The 18,405-nt window shown below is 57.3% G+C and overlaps 1 protein-coding gene across 4 annotated transcripts in view; it reads left to right on the top strand.

Moving 5' to 3' along the window:
* RGS3 (regulator of G protein signaling 3) overlaps positions 1–16,548 on the top strand; it is an 88,546-nt gene extending 71,998 nt beyond the window's left edge. For 2 of the 4 annotated variants that reach the window (XM_074891144.1, XM_074891145.1), the window contains 6 exons: positions 5,644–6,300; positions 9,659–9,732; positions 13,425–13,526; positions 14,281–14,342; positions 15,013–15,179; positions 15,270–16,548. In XM_074891144.1, the coding sequence (XP_074747245.1) occupies positions 5,644–6,300; positions 9,659–9,732; positions 13,425–13,526; positions 14,281–14,342; positions 15,013–15,179; positions 15,270–15,455 (1,248 nt within the window). In that variant the 3' untranslated portion in view covers positions 15,456–16,548. Of the gene's footprint in view, positions 1–5,643; positions 6,301–9,658; positions 9,733–10,697; positions 11,107–11,168; positions 13,313–13,424; positions 13,527–14,280; positions 14,343–15,012; positions 15,180–15,269 lie in introns of those variants that run through there. The other 2 variants (XM_074891147.1, XM_074891146.1) reach the window with 2 other exon arrangements.
* The last annotated feature ends 1,857 nt before the right edge of the window (positions 16,549–18,405 follow it).

Here is an 18,405-nt window from a genome sequence, read left to right as displayed (position 1 = left end):
CCTCAATACGAGAGAGATCTCGAGGTGCTGGAGCGAGGGCAGAGGAGGGCAACGAGGCTGGGGAAGGGCCTGGAGAATAAATCCTGTGAGGAGCGATTGAAGGAGCTGGGACTGTTCAGTGTGAGGAGGAGAAGGCTGAGGGGAGACCTCATCACTCTCTACTGCTCCCTGAAAGGACGTTGTAGAGAGGTTGGTGCTGGTCTCTTCTCACAGGGGATTAGTGACAGAACAAGAGGGAACGGCTTTAAACTGCAACAGGGGAGGTGCAGGCTGGACATGAGGAAAAACTTTTTCCCAGAAAGAGTGGTCAGAGAGTGGAATAGGCTGCCCAGGGAGGGGGTGGAGTCACCATCCCTGGATGTGTTTAAGGGTCATTTAGATGAGCTGTTGGGGAAATATGGTGTAGGGGAGAACTTTGTAGAGTCAGGCTGATGGTTGGACTCGATGATCCCAAGGGTCTTTTCCAACCTGAATGATTCTGTGATTCTATGATTCTATGATTAAGCACTGGCTCCTGTTCACTGCTGTGCTGCAGGGAGAAGAGCGGCTCTGGGGAGAGGCGCAGAGTGTGGCCACTGCCACATTGGGGCTGGGCGATGCCCCGGTCAAGCCCTGTTTGCAGAGCAATCGGTTGGGAATGACAGTAACGGGGTAATGGGATTAGCGCAGGCTGCTGACAGGGGATTGTTTCCTCCCACAGAGGAGGACTTCTCCTTCCAGGGCTCGGAGACATTTCAAGCCCAGGGTTTTTTGTGTGGTATGAACATTCACACGCCCACAGGTGTCTCATCAGAGGCCGCCCTGCCCAAGTGCACTGTTGGATCCTGCTGTTTGGGTTTATACATCCGCACTTGCTTTTGCTGTTGCACTAATTGCTCTGTATCAATTATTCATTGATTCAGTAATGAAGCAGGGAATGGGTAGAAAACCCTGCTGTGCAGTAAGCCCTGAGCTCCAGCCGGCCTCACAAGGTTGCTGTGGCTCAAGGAGGGCAAGGAGCAGAGCTGCTGGGGGTATGCTCCTTGTGAGCACTTTCAAAATGACTCCCATGGAAATGTTCTCAAGTTTTGGTAGTTCTGCTTTGCGTTTCTGGCTTAATTTTCTTCCTCTCAGCCCCATGCTGTGTACTTGGTTCTTAGCGGTCGCTTTTTAAGTCTCAAGGTGCTCATCATCAACAGTTTTGGTAGCGCTTCACAGGGCCAATTAGAAGTTTCTGATCTGATGGATCTGGGCACAGTTTGTCCCATGCTAAGAACTGAAATTGTAATTTTTTTATTCCACTTTAAAAAAACCCTACTTTCGAAATGTTGATATTTCCAAATGGTGATGTAGGTGCTGTTTTCCCCTCATCCTATCTGCCCTGGGGAGGGATGTTACCTCCTCACAGGGAATGCACTGCCAGTAGTGAAGCTGGCTGCATTCTCCCTAGAATTCCCCTGGATAGGGACTTGGTCTCATTCCCATGGAGCTAAATCCTTTTGGGGACAGGTGAGGCACCTTTGAGCAAAGGTCGATTTAAGAGCAGCAGGACCCAGAGAGGTTCCTCCGTGGGACGCGTGGAGGATGGGGCTGCCATGGTCTGGGGACAGCCCATGAGAGCAGCTCTTCCAGCAGTAGCTCGGGAGATCCATTAACTCCTCCTGGGCTGAGAGCGCAGTTGAGCAGCACGTCCTTCACTCTCCTGTTCATCTCGATGTCCAACAGTCTGTTACGTGCAGGGATTTTCCTGCTTTTCTCAATCTCTGATTTTGGCTGAGGATCTGGGTGCAGGGCAGTTCTCCCAGGGGTGTTTAGCCTCCTCTTCCCCAGTATTACTGCAAGAGAAAGATGTGCATCACAAAACCTGAGCATCCACATCAGGAGCCAGGAAAGGCTGAATTCAATTTTCTTGTGTCCAGGCATTGCTTGAGCCACAGTGGCTCCATGACTGCAAGGAGCAGAGGTTTTGAAATAAGAAGCCTCAGAAAAATCCCTGACTTCCCAGAGCTGGGGATTTAAGGGAATGCCACATATCACAGTGCTTCTGGCAGCGTGAGAGCTGGCAGCACCAGGGGAAGGCCAGTGCAGGCATCAGCTCACAGCTGTGCTATCTCTGTGGCTGGTGTTTTCCCAGCTGGAAGTCCCAGTTGTGGGCCACCAGAAAGGGCACATTATTTAAAGAAATGCTGGAGAAGTTGAGGCTGCACTGACAAACCCACATCTGTTAGCTGAAATTTGCTCTGCTGGCAAACTACAACAGTTCTAGTTGCTAGCAGCAACTGAAGAGCAGCTGAAGAGCAGAGGGTTTGCAGTACTTTGCCGCTGTCTTGGTTTCAAGAAAACTTGTGAGTCAGTGAGTAATGCCCAAAGGCAGAGGGAATCCAGGCAGTGGGTTACAGGTGCAGAGATTGAGGATGCAGGAGCAGGCAGGGCAATATTTGGCCTTTTTGGGGTATGTTGAGGCTTGTTCAATGGTGAAATCAATATTAGGGACTCTATTGCTGTTGCTCTGATCTCAGACCTATCATCCTCCTTCCCTAAAATTACCCTTGATAGTCATCTTGAGGCTCAGAGGCAGCTCTTTCTTCTACTTTCTCTTCCCATTCTTGGGACATGCTGCCTTGGCCACTTAGTCTGAGATAGAAACCGAAAACAGTGAAGTGTGAGGTCCTCCAGGGAGGGTGTAGTAAAGCCCTGAGGCCTTCCTGGCTCAGGACAGGGAAACCCAGATGTTGAGGATGGGAAGATGCAGATGCTGAGAACAGGGAAACCCTCATATTGAGAATTGGGACACCCAGGTGTTGAGGGCAAGGAGTCCCAGGTGTTGAGAGCAGTGAGACCAAGATGTTGAGGATGGAGAGATCCAGATACTGGCCTCTGGCTCCTGAGCTACTGCTGCTGGCCAAGGGAGAGGGACCCATGCTGCAGCGGGACCATGGGATGTTTTGGATGAGCCCTTGAGGTGGAAGGACAGCAGCTCCCTGCTCAGGCAGCATCAGCACTGCCTCCATCTGCTCCCTCCTCCAGCAGCCCCTTGGCCACAGTGATGGTGAGAAGGACACCTGGTCACATCCCTGTCCTTGCTGGCCCAAATCAACTTTGCACAGCAGGTGGCCCTGGGCTCCCTGATGAAGTCCCTGGTGCCTCCAGCCACGATCAGGCTTGTTGGCTGGCTGCAATGGCCTCACTGCTGCTTTCCTTCCCTGTCTTTCCCCCCCACCATCAGGTGATGTTTAGCAGAGCTCAGCCATGGCCCTTTCTGCAAGAACAGGATTTCACAGCCTGGGTGATGCTTTCAACCAGAGATGGAAACCTCGCTTGGTGGTGAGGCTCCTGCTCATATCCTCTGTGCCACTGAAGAGCAGCAGAGTCTCTGATTGAATTAGTGCAGGGATTTAATTTAATCCTCAAATGTCTCTCATTTTAGAGGAGCCTGTTCATTTCCTTCTAGAGCCTTATCTGATGTGGGCAACCAGCAATATTAAGCAGAAGGACTGGACAGACAGGGAGTTGTTGGGGAGGGGGAGGGCTTTGTGGGGAGTGAATTGAGGGCTGCGTGGGTTTTTCCTCTAATTATTTCATGAAATAATGATGACAGTGATTGCAATACAAACAAGACAAAACCAGCATCATTAAAACACACACTGGTGCAAATAGCATCCTTGCATGGCAAGTCTGGAAACATTCCCTTTTTACAAGAAATTATCAGGGCAGGAGTGAAACAGCCCCAAGGACAGGGTAAACTGAGCATTTGCTTTGTGCCTCCCACCAAATCCAGCAGTTTTGGGGACAGGGCAGACGTTGCAATTGGGACTGAGAACACGATGGTCATTTTAGTCCTCAGAGTCACTGGGGCAGTTCAGGTGATGCTAAATTGCTGCCTGTGGTGAGTCAGGCTGGGACGGGACAGAGCGGGTCCTCTCCATGCTCACGGGTGTAAAGGGAGCCCTTTTGGCATGATAAAAAAAGGACAAGGCACAGGCGGACACGGGTGAGCTCCTCTGCACGCTGCCCAGGAGGGAGCTGGCCGTGGCACTCAACTCAAGCATCCTTTTGGAAATCTGGCCGGCTTTTTGGACCCGTTAGCTCAGACGGGTGCCTGCAGATTCTGCCAGGTGCTGTGCGGTCTCCGTGCCATCCCCTCTGTGCAGAGGATGTTTAAGCTGTGGCTTAAACACCTTCAGGGTATTTCCTGGGGATGACAGCAGCTTTTGCAGCCCAACATCTCCATACAGCTCCCCAGTGATATCCAGTGGCGGGTCATGATCAGTGTGCGCTGGCTCTGCAGGGTGAGGAGGTGTTTAGCAGCAGGTTGGCTGCCCCAGGGGATGGCTTGCAGGGGTCTGCTGCCACCAGCTGGGACCACCACGGGGATAGACCCTCTGTCCACACCCATGAGTGCCTCTTCCCAATGGGATATGAGGCTGGATGGGCTGATTCCTGGGGCCGCTGCTCTTTTTTGAAGCTGAAGTCTACCTAACTTAGACAGGGCTGGTAGCTTTGTTAACTTCAGCTTTCTGGTTGCCACTGGGTTCATGAAAATGCTTGGATCTTAATTGGGCATACAGCGACATTTTTTCTGGGTGACTTGTTACCTGGGACTGATCCTGTGTAATAACCCCTGCCCCAAGCCTACAGGATCTGCATAGGTGGGAGCTGCTTCCTGGAGGGAGGATTTTTCTCTGCTTTGGTCTTTCTCCCCTGCTGAGCTGGTTTTGCCCCTTTGGCTTAGATGGGCCCTGTGCAAAGGGAAAATCACACAGAAAAGAGGACCCAGCTCTGGCAGGAGGGGCTCATCACAGGCTCCCCCAGCTCATGAAAAAAACTTGGAGGTTTTTTCCCTTGGGCTGCTCCAGGCTTTTCCCTTTGAAAGGGCAGAGCTTGCTCAGGCCTTTCCCAGCTGCAGAGGAAAGCTGGCAAAAAGCAGCCCTGAAGGCTTAGAAAACTGAAAGGGGCTGGTAGGAGTGGTTGTGGTTTTGCAGGGCCACATCTGCAGGGCACCCGGTCAAGGAGCCTGAGCCACTCGTGGCTGCGGCTGGGCCGAGCTTGGGCAATCTGCAGATGAGCAGAGCCCAGCGCTTCCCTTCTGCATTTAATAATGCGGTGCAGGAGGGGCCGGAGCTGCTGGATGAGAGCTGCTGGTTTTCTCTGTCACACTCGGGGAAGATCTCTGCAGGGCTGAGCTGCCCCCAGCTCCCTGGAGGGCAGTGGAGCCATCGGGGTAAGGATGATGTTACTGGCTCTGCCTCTGTGGCTGGAACTCAGCCTGGCTGCACCCACTGCACTGCCAGGCTGAGCCACCTGCCACCGCCCCCCCCACCTTTCCTCCAAACCTGCCGGTGCTGCCAGGTGCTGGAGGGGGGAGCTGGGTGGCCCCGTCCCGTTCCTGCCCCGTAGCCAGCAGCTTGCTGCTGGTGGGGGAACCTGGGGCTCCAGGGATCAGGACCAGGACTGGGTGCTGTGGGAGTGATGGGCAACCTGCCAGCACCTGGGGACATGGGGGACGATGCTGTCCCACCCCACCAGAGCACCGTTAGGGCTGTACCAATTGGTGCCAGCCTTGTGGTTGGGGTGTTTGGAGCAGAAAGGCTCCCCAGGAAGGTGGCCAGTGAGATATTTGGGGTGTTTCTGCCATCATCCTTCTTTATCTTCTCTTTTGGGCAGATGCTGGAGACGGACGCTGAGAAGCCGGGGCAGATGCACTCGGAGGACAAGAAGGTGGCAGCGGATGATGCTCCTCCAGCCACAGAGGCACCAGCTCCGGCTGAGCCCTGGGAGGCTCTGGGAGCCACCCAGGGTCCTCTCCTGGCAGAGAAGCAGCCGGTGGCCACTGAGAAGAGAGAGGAGCAGCCCAGCTCCCTGCCAGCCTTCATCATCCCCGAGCTGCGGCTCGACAGCACTTTCAGCCAGAGCGCGGCAGGTGTAGCAGGCACCACCACGGATGGCGAGGAGGAGGAGGAGGAGGAGGAGGAGGAAGAGGAAGATGAGGAAGAGGAGGAGGAGGAGGAGGAGGACAGCGACGAGCAATACTTGGAGAGGAATGAGGCGAAGCGCAGCAGCATGATCGAGACCTCAGGCTGTCAGCCCGTCTACACGCTGAGCGTGCAGAGCTCCCTGCGGCGCCGGACCCACAGCGAGGGCAGCCTGCTGCAGGAGGCCAAGAGCCACTGCTTCACCTCCGACACCACCCTCAACTGCTCGGACAGCCAGGGCACCAAGGGACACTGGGCCCTGCCCTCCCCCAGGACCCTCAAGAAAGAGCTTGCCAAAAACGGTGGCTCCATCCATCAGCTCACCCTGCTGTTTTCGGGCCACAGGAAGGTATGTGAGCTGGCGCTGGCTCCGCGGGGCGGCCGGCTCCTGCTTGGCTGTGGCGGTGGGGGAGCTCCTGGGGTGGAGGTGTCCTGGCATGTGGCCCCTCTCTCCATGGCCATGACAAAGCTGGCATTTGAGGGTCTGGGAAGATCCCTGCCACTGGCAGTCAGCTCTGGGAGATGCTTAGCACCCAGGGGATCTTCACCCAGAGCCAGTGTGCTGGTGCTGTGGGTGGGCATCTCTCCCCAGTGTGATCCTGCAGGGTCTCATGTCCTGGAGAGTCGCTGTCTCGCTGTCTGCTGAGACCAGTGGAGGTAGAGGTGCACCCAGGTGTCTGCACTTGCAAAGAGCTGCTCGCAACGGCAGGGACAGGAGAAAACCAGGCTCCAGAGAGCCTCTGGTGACAGAATCCCCAGTGTGCTGAAGGATGCAAGGAACAGTGTGGCTTTCTGTCCTGGCTAGCCTCTTTCAGGGCTTTGATCATTGTGGAGGGCCCGTCTCAGAAAAAGGTTGACATCAGCAGTGATTCCTGACCCTGACATGCAGAAAGGAGGAGCAGCGGAGGGCTGTGCCACAGGAACTCTGCACGGGGCTGGCCTGTGCTCACAAGCCCGGCAGTCTGGGGTGCTTCCCGTGTCCCCTGGAGCAGAGCTTGCCTTGGCTGTACTTTTGCAGGAAATAATGTGCCATTGCAGAGATTGCGCGTGAGAAGTGCTGCTTGCCCCGTTCTCCCCAGGTGAAGCCTGGCTGGGCACTGAGAGTGGCCACCTGCCTTCCTGCGGCGCTGGCCCAGCACCCTGCTCTGCCCAGCCAAGCTCACGCCAGCTTGATCTCTGCCAGGGTCTGTGGGTACTGCTCTACCTGGGGCTGTATTGCTTGGCTCAGGACCATGCTGCACTGCTCAGGGTCGTGTTGCATGGCTCAGGACCATGTCATGCTGCTCGGGACCACCCTGCAGAGCGCAGGATCACATTGCATGTGGCTGGCTCCTTGACAGGAGAGGCTGGTGCAGAGCCCTGCATGCCACCAAGCATGTTAAACTCGTGATGGGGTTAACCCTCTTCCTGCCAGGCTCATGCTGCTTGACAAGCCATCTCTGATGCTGTTTCCAGGAGCACTCTTCGGTCTCAGAGTCCCTGGCCAGCTGGTGAGAGCCCTTACAAGTCTGACAGGCCAGTTAGACGGGGCTGCTCTGCAAAAGGGGAGCCCAAACTCTCTTGGAGGCTGATGCCAGCAATTGTGGGATGGGGGGTTCAGACCTCCTCCCCGATCCTATCGAGAAAGGACACCTTTGTGGCAGGGACACCTGTGCTGCCCTGCACAGATGCAAGGGAGGTGGTGGCAGTGTCAGTTCCTGCTGAGAGTGTCCCATTAGGGCTGTCGGTGACGAGTCTCCTGGAAAGAGGTTTCACAGTGCCGCTGTGTGTGCAGCCTGGGAGCGTGCAGCTCTGCACCCAGAGGCTGCTGCAGCACTGGCTGAGACCGAGTGGGCTGCGTGCCCACTGCTGGGGGGAGACCTGGGGAACGTACCCCACTCCTGCCCTGGAGAGCCCCCAGCTGTGCTTTCTGGGCTGATCTGGGTGGATGTTTTTCAGCGGAGGTAAACTGAGCTCCTCCTGGATTAAACTGCTCTGGTGCAGATGAGACTGGGTTTTTTTGGAGCAGGGACTAGGGCAGCCCGTGCTGGCAGTGAGGGCAGCGTGGCTGCTGGACCTCCTGGTGCTCCCATTTCCAGCCCTACAGCAGCTCTGTCTGTCTGGTGCCTTTACCCCCTGCCCATATGTCCTCCTACCCGCCCCCCCACCCCCCGGCCTGCTCCCATTGCCCTACCTCTCCAGCTGCCTGCCCAGGGACCGAGGCTGCCTGTGGGCTGTAGCGGGCAGGGGAGCTGGGCACAGTGCTGGGCCACCATGTGCATGGGGTTTTGGGCTACTGCCATCCCCTTGCCTACACTTTGGAGGGACTTTTGTTGGGCTGTGCCTTTTGATTAGTTCAAGGAAACCCTCTGAGGTTTCTGGAGCAGGACACTGATGTACAATTCCCCTATGGATCCTCTCCAATGACAGCACCAAGCTGCCAAGCACCAGCAATACCTGCACACGGTGGCCTCAGTGGCAGGGCCACAGCATCCATCAAGGTGTTGGGGTTTCTTTCCCTCAGGGAATGTTTCAGAGGGGCTCATTTTTTTGGCCCTTTTAATGCCCACCATCTCCCCTCCTTCCTGCAGTTGGGGCTGGGAGGTGGTTGTTTTAAGAGCATATTGTGGCTGGGAGAGCTGGGACTCCTCAGGCAAGCTCTGCTGCTGCCTTTTGTCCCCGAGCGCGGTGGAGCCTCTCCAGACAATGGCAGGAAACGTGCTCCGGCTGCGTGTCGCCCCGGCCAGCCCGCCTGCCGGGGCCCTATCTGGTTGGGGAAGGTGCTTTGCAAGGGCTGCATTGTTTGGGGCCGATAAACTCCGGAAACCCGGGTGCAGAATGGAAGGAAGTGTCAAAAGCCTCGAGCCCAGGGCTGTGGGGCTGCGCAGCGGGTTCCCACGGCACAGCCGCAGGGCAGTGATCCTGGAAAGCGCCCTGCAGCCCCCAGCAGCGCGGGGCTGAGCTTGGTGTGGGGTCGAGCTGGATGCAGGGCCAGCTGCAAGCATCTTCCAGTCTCATGCAGTAATGGATGAATTACTAAAGCCCCTGAGCTATGGTGGTCCCAGGGGTCCCCATGCCTGGCCTCAGGCTTCATGGCTCAGAGGCTGCATGGTGCTGCCCCAAGCTCACAGTGCATCCGAGGTCCCCTTGGTTTGCCTGGGTTGCCCCAGGGTGGTGGTCAGGGAGTGGAGCCCTCTGGGGACTACCATGATATGATTAAATTATGGCTGAACTGCTCTGATTTTTCCTGCCTGGGGACTGCTGGGCAATCCCTGATTGATTCTGCGTGCCCAGCCTGGTTCTGCGGGCACAAGGTACTCTGCGGGCTGGGGAGGGGTCCCTGTGCCCACTCCAGACAGCAGGAATAGGAGCATCAGGAAAGGAGATGCGGATGTCCTCACCACTGTCAGCATCTTGAACCTGGAGGGGTACCTGGGCCACCAGCCGTGGCATCTCCTCAGATGCTCTGGGGACACCGTGGACTGGAGATGGCATAGGACGGGCAGGGGGAGGCAGGTTCCCATGCTGGAGCGGGGAGGAGCTTGTCCCATTGCATTGCGGCTGCCAGCCGCGGCTGTGGGGAAGGGGCCCTGTGGATGGTGTGGCTCTGGGCTGTGTGGGTGTGGGGACCATGGGCGATGCTGGCAAGGCTTGTTGGTGACATTAGAGTGCCACTGTGGGCATGCACTGGCACTGTGATGCAGACACTGTTTTTCTGTCCCCTCCAGCTGAGCGGAGCTGACCCCGAATGCAGCTGTGATGAAGGGGATGAGACCTCTCGCAAGAAACGGAGCAGGAACCTGTAAGTGTCACATTGTGGTGACATCAGAGTGTGCCAGGGCTGTTTGCCATGGTCAGACACCTCAGCTGAGCCCCACTAGTCCGGGCAGCCCTTAGAATCTCCCTGTCTTGTTTCCCCAAGCTTTTCCGGGAAGAAAGCAGCAAAGACTTGCATGAATGAAGGGCACATTCAGACAGGGAGTTGTGATTTTCAGGGAGGAGGGTGGCAGGCGCACTGGGGGCATTGCACAGCCAGCTGGGAGCAGCCCCTGTTCGCCTTGCTTTGGCAGATGGGGCGAAGGAGCCAGCTCTTGCTGGTGGTGTGGGGAAAAGAGCTTCCGTGGTGCTGGCAGAGCTCCACTCCGGTGGCGCCGGGTTCAGGGAGAGGACATGCAAGGAGTGAAACATGAGCTGGGGGCCTCCTTCCCACTGGCCCCATGCCGGGAGGAGAAATAGGGAGTTTTCCCACTGGGACAGGCTCCAGCCCTTGCAGCACAGCGCAGCGTGTGGGCAGTGTGACTGGAGCACTGGGAGCAGGGGCTGCTAAGGGACACTCGCAGACTCTCTGCCTCTTCTGGTAAGGCTTTGGGGCTGCCAAAAAGCGGGTCTGGGCAAGGACGAGGTATCTGTGGCCTTTGCTTCCCATGAGCACAGCTGCAGCTGGGTGGGGGCAGGTGAACCAGCAGGGACCAGAGAAGATGTTTTGGAACAAACCGCCTCTGGTTTTGCAACGCGGGATCCAGCCGAGTGTCAGGGCTGCAGGGATGCCTGGGGCTGGGTCCTTCCCTGCTCCACGTGGCTCGGGGCAGGTGGAGAAGCTGCACGTGGTTTGAGCGGCTCAGGGGGTGCGAGGGGGCCAAGGGCACTGGCTGTGCACGCAGGCTCGATGACTTCGCTGCATGTGCTGGTTGCCAGAGAGCGGCACTGTTGTCCTGCGCGCTTCCTAGCTGCAGCTGGCTATTTTTAGCTCTTTTTATTATTTCCACCCTCCTCCCCCTGACACTTGAAATGAAAATGATTCCCTCGCAGTCTGCAGCGGGGACGTCCCCTCATCCACATGTCCCTGCTGCGGCACTGAGCCGGGGGAATCGGGCTGGCGGGGGGAGGCTCAGCCACCCCCAGCTTAGCGGGGTCAGGGGCGGTTGCAGAGAAGGTTTTCTCCTCACCTTGAGACAGCAGTGGATGCGCTGGGGAGCCTCTTGGCATCACACCGGCCGGCTATTGGCTGCGCAGCCCGGTTGCCAGCTGCCTGCGGGGAGTATTTATGGTGCAAGTGGCTGGGGTTTGGCACTTGCCTCCCCTCCCGGCACCGGCACGCTCTGCCGGCCACGCTCGCCTGCTGGCGCTCCCCAATGTACCACGCGATGGTGGACTTTTCTGAAAAATACCTGGAAAGGTAGGACTTCAGCATCCTGCGAAGAAGGGTGACGTGCTTTGCAGGGGATGGTTTGGAAGCAGCACAGGGCGATGGTGCTGGATGGGGCCTCATGGCTATGCTGGAGCACTGGGGGCAGATCACTTTATAGGGGCAACTCCAGACAAAAACCAGCAATTTTTTATGAAACATTATTTTTGCTGTGGCATTTTATACTGCATATTGGCCTCAGCTGGAGGCTGTGCATGCCCATGGCTGCTGCAGCCTGGTTTCGTGCCTCTTGCTATTTATTTGCAAGTGTGTGCGAGGGGAGCAGCGGGTTTTAAGTTTGGGAACTTCCTCAGGTGGTGCTTGCTGGCGTATTACAGTTGGCAAATCTGCCCACGAGCCGTGGTCACCTGCGAGCCCCGAGCCTGGTGTGGGGCAGGGCTACCTGCTGCCGCTGGCTGGCACGCAGAGAGGGCTGTGCAGGTGGAGGTGGCCCACGTGTGCTGGAGACGCACAAGGACTTTTCAGTGCTTTGAAAGCCCCGCTGGGTGCCGAGCTGTGGCGGCTGCCTTGCTAAACTGGGAACACTGCTAAAATTGTTGCTCAGGGCTGTGTGGAATGGCCCGTCCTGTGTGGTGGCTGGTGCTCAGCTGCCGGCGTCGCTGGCAGCACGGTAATGGGAGGCAGATGGTGTTTGGAGTGTGAGGCTCCGTGTTTGGATCCGCTTCTCCCACATTAGTGCTGAGCTGGTGCCTGGCAGCTGGCAGCAGTGGGACACGTCTCCTGCTGGGACTGCAGCCCAGAGGATGCAAAGGCAGTGACACCGTCCATGGCCCCCATAAGGGCATGGATGGCACCAGGGACTAGGGGGGGAAAACTGCCCTCTAAAATCATTCCATGGCTCAGGGTGCTCAGCCCCTTGCAGGACTGAGCCCTGGGGTTGTTGCAGCTATTTTTTTTTCCCCGTGGATTTCTGTATTTTACCCTCCTGGGACTGGAGAGATCTGTGGGTTTAGATAGCATCACTCGAGGTGGGTACACCCTTGCCTTGAATCCCACTGCCCCTCGTGTCCCTAGCCCCTAGGAGCCAGAGGTGGCTCCTCCGAGCATCCTTGCATAGACCCGCTGATGTGGGACCTGCGGGGGGTTGCGGGGTGGCCTGGCCATGTCACCCTGGCGCCCCGTCCACCCTGGTGGCACGGTCAGCCTTGGTGCAGGATGAGCATCCCATGCCACTCTGTATGTCCCCAGCCCCCCTTCGTCGCATGGTGTCATGCAGGGGCTGTGCCACGAGGGGACAGCATCGTCCGCGCCTGCCCTCGCCCGTCACCTCTTCCACCTCTTGCTCCCCTGCCTTGGCCCCTGGGAAGACCTCGCAGATCCAGGCTGGGGCTGAGCTGGGGGGGTCTCATTTTCCCATGACACTTGCCAAAAATCTTTGTCCTGCATTGTCCTGGTGGCAGTTTCCTGGGGGAACTGGAGCCCTGTGTCCGTGTTACGTCAGTGTCTCTGTCCAGGGAGCGGGGACCCATGCAGGGTGGCAGCCTGGGGTGTCTGTGCCCCAGCACCCCTCGGTGCCACACGCTGCCAGACCCAGCCACCCCGTTATGGAGGTGTCCCCGCGGCCATGCCTGCCCCAGGCTGGCACCGAGAAGTGCGAACACCAGTGGGTCATGGGTGGGCTCCCAGCTCTGTCCCCGCAGCAGGGAAACGGAGAAGCGCTGCTGTTCCCGCTCTGCTCCTAACCCCCCCCAGCCCCGCCGCCGGCCCCGCTGCCTTCCCCGGGATGCCTGCGCTCTATAAATAGCCCTCGTAAATCCCCGCCGTGATTATTTTCCCTGCCGTCTCTTGAAAGGCCCCACTATCCGCCCTCGGTGATGATTTTTCCACCTTTCCTTGAGTTTCCCCAGCAACGGCGGAGCCGTCTGAAATAGCAGCGGGGCTGACACAGCCCTTACTCACACGCGCCTCGTTCACCCCACGCTGCATTTAAAGCTCCTCCGGGCTGAGCCCTCCCACTTCCGCGCTGGCCGCATCGGGCGGGAGCGCGGCACGGAGCTGGCGTCACAGCACCCGAGCGTCTGGCCGCGCTGGGAGCCGCTGCACGGGCTGTCCCAACAGCCATGCCCTTTTTCCGCGACCTTTCCAAGCCCCAGCCGCTGGAGTTTCACGCAGAGATGCTGCTGGGCGTGCAGAGACCCCACAACGGCAGCCTGCAGCGCCGGCACACCATGAAGGAGTAGGTGGTGGGCATGGGGCAGTGGGTGACGCGCAGGACGAGGCTGCTGGCGGGTCTCCTGGGTGTCCCCCCAAACCCTCGCATGCCTGCTAAAACTTGCTCTTCCCTCTAGAGCCAAGGACATGAAGAACCGGCTAGGGATTTTTCGGCGGCGAAACGAGTCCCCAGGGGCCAACCCCTCCGGCAAGCTGGACAAAGTGCTCAAATCACTCAAGTAGGTGCTGTGGTGTGGGGATCGGGGGCTGTGGGGGCTTGGGGATGAGCTGTGGTTGGGCTGAGCATCACCACCAGGGAGGCTGGGGTCACCCTGTTTGGGGCAGCTGTGGACAAACCGTTTTTGTAGCCGGAGGAGCATCAAAAACTTTTGTTGGCTGAAAACTCCCCCGCAGACGGGTGGGAGGTCTGTGCTCGGGAGGCAGCACAATGGCAGCTTGGGCTGGAAATTTCCCTGACGGCTGCTTTCTCCCAGTGCCTGTATGTGAAACTTTTAACTGGCCGGAGGACGGTTTGAAAAAACACTTTGCTCTGGAGATGCTCCAGCAGCCAGAGACGAGCCCTCCCTACTCTTGTGCCCAGCGGCTTATCTGGCTGCTCAAATGCTGTGGCTGAAATCCCTGCTGTCTCGCAGCCTCCTGAGCTTTGTCTGGGGCTTTTCTAATTCTTGCTCAGACACCCCAAGTGGCGCAGCTACCCGCACAGACCTCCTTATATCGGATTTTCTTCCTGCCAGTTTCAAGGCAGAGGTTTCCTTCCATCAGAGCCACTGCGGTGCTGGCTGGTGCAGAGCCTGGCTCTGCCTGCAGATGCTCCGGCAGTGCTGGTGCCAGCGTGGGAGCCAGGGCCAGCCCCGCTGGGGCACACAGCATTGCTTTATCAGCTGGAAATGTTTTGCTCGAGCTGTGTCACGGCAGGCAGTGAACACAGCTTTCACAGCTTCACTTTGCCAACGTGCTGTCCTTCTCCTGCAGGCCCACTCCTGAGGAAGCTCTCAAGTGGGGGGACTCCCTGGAGAAGCTGCTGCTGCACAAATGTAAGTGTTTTCCCATCTCTTCCACCTTTGTTTGCTGCCGGGGGAATATTCAGACACGTGCAGGGATAAAGCTGGGATTTCCTCTTAATCCCTGCTGGTGTTTGGGGGTAGACAAAGAGGAATGAGGCTGCCCCTTGCCTGCACCCCTTATGCTCTTGCCTGGCCCAGGGGGGGATTTTGTGATAGGGGCTGGGGAGAGCCGTGGCTTGGGGCTGCAGCCCTGCTCCAGCTTGAGGGGGGAAAAGGTAGTGATGTGTGTCTGTGCCCGATTCGGAGCTGTGCAGTGGGTCCATGAAGGAGGAGCTGCTTTAGACCATTCCCCTTCTCGTGTATCACAGCTGAGGCATCTCACATCATGAGCCTGTCCTACACCCGGCCCCCATAGGGGTGGCCAGGGGGTCCTCTCCCCGTTGCTGTCCCTGCTCCAAGTCCAGCCTCCCTCTTGGCTCTCCATGCATGCAGCCAGGCTGAGGACTGCAGACTCAGCACATGGATGGCTTGTGTTGCCATGCTTGGCCTGGCAGTGTCATCGCTGCCCACTTTGCACAAGGGCTCATGAGGGTTTTTTAGGGGACGCTGCGGGGAGGAAGTTTAGGTTGCACCTTTGCAAGGTCATGGGGCTGTTCCCTGCCTGCGAGCCGGCAGTAGAGATGTGTCTCTGTCCCCACAGACGGGCTCGCTGCCTTCAGGGCCTTCCTGCGCACCGAGTTCAGCGAGGAGAACCTGGAGTTCTGGCTGGCCTGTGAGGAGTTCAAGAAGATCAAATCCCAGTCCAAGATGGTCTCCAAGGCCAAGAAGATCTTTGCTGAGTACATCGCCATTCAGTCCTGCAAGGAGGTGAGGGCTGGCACCCACGCTGGCGCGCGGCTCCATGGCACGGCAGCTGCCTGGGGAGCTGCTCACCAGCGCTGGTCTCTCTGCCTGCAGGTCAACCTGGACTCCTACACACGAGAGCACACCAAGGAGAACCTGCAGAACATCACCCGCAGCTGCTTCGACCTCGCGCAGAAGAGGATTTATGGGCTCATGGAGAAGGACTCGTACCCCCGCTTCCTCCGCTCTGACTTGTACTTAGACATAATTAACCAGAAGAAAGGCAGCTCCCCACTGTAGACCCAAGGACTCTCTCGGGGCAGGCTGGGAGCTGTGTGTTTACATGAAATCGGGTGGCAGAGGCCTTCCCGGGGGACGGCAGGAGCGTGCCTTCTCGCTGCCATTTGTGCCCCCAAGCCATATTCCTGCAGCGGATGGGTGTGGGGCAGCTGAAGGCACCAAGCATGAGGCTGAGGGGACCAACAAGCCAAGCAGTCTGGTACTGCTCCATCTCCCCATCTCACCATCGCTGGTACGACGCCTTCGGGGTGACTTTGGCATGGATCCTAGCCAGGAGGGAAGCTCCCACAAGACTACTGTGAAGCATGTGCCTGAGCTGCGAGTGTTGCTGGAAGGTGACGAGTGATCCCGACTTGGTGAGGAGGAGGAGGACTTGTGCAGGGCTCTGGCAGGGGGACAACAGCACCGACATGAACATCGTCCCTGGATAAAAGACTTCTGAACTGGACCAGCCCCGTGATGCTGCTGTGCTTCCCTGTGCCGGTGATGCCTCCCGGCTCCCCCAAAGCAGCTATCTTGCAGGAGCCCGGCGCTTCCTTCGCTCGTGGCGGGTCCCCCCGGGAGCAGCGAAAGCCGGGTCCTTCCCCTGCTCTGGAGGTGTGCAAGCCAACCGCCTCTTGCTCCCACCCCTGGTTTATTTATTGACCTCCTATAGCTGGACGCGTTGCTGTGTAATAGGAAATCCTTGTTTCCTTTCCTGTTCTGAAATTACAAGTGCAATATTTGTGTGTGTCGCGGCGGAGTTCTCCGGTGGAGTGGATGCCTTTTTTTTTCTGAGTGCGTACATTTTCTAAGTTAGCAGGTTTTATCTGACAAAACGCGTTCCCTAGCAGCGGGCCGCTGGGGGAGCCTGGGTGTATATATCATGCCCTGACGACGGAGGGTTTGGTGATGGAGAAAAGCAGCTCTGTGAATCAGACGCTCTCCTTACTCTGGATAACAATATTGTGTTTTGAGAAGCGGGGGTTGTTGCTGAACCTGGCAGAGCTGGACGGACTGCCTGCCTCCAGGTGCCCAGTTTACAGTGCGAAGCATCTCTGCAGCTAGCAAAAATACATTGTCATGGTCATAGGTAAATAAAAGGAGAATATAATTTCTTGTAGCTGCCTTTTCTTCGTGGCATGTTTCTCAGCACTGGCAGAGCCAGGTGAATCCGGCTTCACCGAGGAGCATAAAATCCTGTTTTACTGCATGGCTAAAGATGGGAAAATCTGATTCCATGAATTTCTGAGCTGTTTTTTATGATGGAGCAGCTGCCAGATGTTCCTGAGGCCAGGCCTGGGTGTAGCCCCGCAGGAACACAGAAAGTTTTGCCCAAAACGAGTCTGTTCCCAGGGACAGCGTTAGCTGTTTAAACACAGCAAGGCATGAGCCTCTGAACATGGAAATGCCCAGAAACATAAGTGACCTAGTGTAGCTCCAGGTCCCTCTGGGGACACACCAAAAGAAGAAACAAAAAGCCCAACAGTGCTATTTCAGGTCCCGGCTGCACAGCTTGGCAGGGCTGCTCCTCCCCTGGCAAAGGCAGTGCTTTGACAGCTCTGGTGTATGATGAACGCATTTTGTAAAGGCTGTTCATGGTGTGTTTGGAAGCTGAAATGTCTTGTGCCAGTCACCTGCTTGTGGTCAGCCTCAGAGGGCTCAGAGATGTCTCGGGGCTCGGGTGTCACCGGGCCATGCTGGGCGGTGGGGCGGCGTGGCACAGAGGTGCTGCTGGTGATGCCCAGGGATGGAGGTGTGAGGCTGCCCCAGCAATCCCGCCCGGGCACAGCTCTCCCTGGTAGATACAACCTCTTCTGTGGAACTGTCTGTATTTCCCTCTTTAAACAACCAGCAGGTTATGGACAGGTGGGGAAACTGAGGCAGAGCTGAGAGGACCCCTTGGGGGTTGGCTGGAGACAGCAGGGCTGGTGGGACGCCTGTGTGGCTCTCCTGGGGATGCTTTCGGCACCCTGGGGTTGAGGCCTGTGGTGTTCCAGCTGTGACCTGGTCACTGACTCCAGAGCTGCTGGGACCCAGCAGGTCAGTGCAACCTCCCTGTGAGTGCTGCCACTGTCCTTCAGCCCAGTCCCTCCTCTTTCTCCCAGCATTGCTGAGAGCCTTCATCTCCTTTTTCCCAGATGGGAGGCCTTCCATTCACATCTGGCCTCAACACAGGTTTTCTTGCCCTTTCCCCACATCTTTCCATCACCCACATACTCTTGGCCTCCTCTCACTCAGTCCCAAGCCATCAGTGTTAGGAAACTGTTACTACAGGATCACTTTGTTGCCCCCCCCACTTCTCCGTGTCCCTGGGCTCGCAGGGGGAGCATGCAGGGAACTCGACTCGGGGACTTTGTGAGTACCGGACAGCTCGGTACCTGCTGTTACCTTCTCTCTGCCCCAAACGCCAGGTTCAGCAAGCTTTCCTGTGGCTGTTGGTGATGCTCAGGAGCACCCAACCTGCATAACCACGCCTGGTTTCAAGCCCATAAGCTGCCTTGCTTACGTGAATTATGTGTCAGGGCAGGCAGCAAGGGCTGGAGCTGCTGCGGGACATGCGGTGCAGGAGGCTGGTGCACAGCTTTGAATAAACGCCACCGACCTGCCTGCAGACAGTCCCTGCAGGGGACAGAGGCACCAGTGCACGCAAAAGGTGGAGAAATGGGGACCTGGGGTGACTTCCTGGAGAAAATGGAAATAACCCTGCGTGAGCGACAGAAATTTCATTATTGGTGTAACAGAATTTATTGCCGACCTGCCAGGTTGGCATGAGTCACTCTGCAAGCACCATCCCCACGTGCTTGGGAGGCGCTTGATTTCTGGGAGAGGCAGGGCTGGGCTGGGAGGTGGAAATGCCGGGTGCTTGTTCCATGTTTTCCCAGGACAACCAATGCCCTCTGCAGCAGGACAGGTCTTATCATGGACTCTGCAGTGACACCAAAGCCACAGCTTTGTCCCCTCCGTGCTG

The sequence above is a fragment of the Strix uralensis genome, chromosome 21, assembly GCF_047716275.1.
Source record: "Strix uralensis isolate ZFMK-TIS-50842 chromosome 21, bStrUra1, whole genome shotgun sequence".
NCBI lineage: Eukaryota > Metazoa > Chordata > Aves > Strigiformes > Strigidae > Strix > Strix uralensis.
This window is presented reverse-complemented; position numbering and strand designations above follow the sequence as displayed.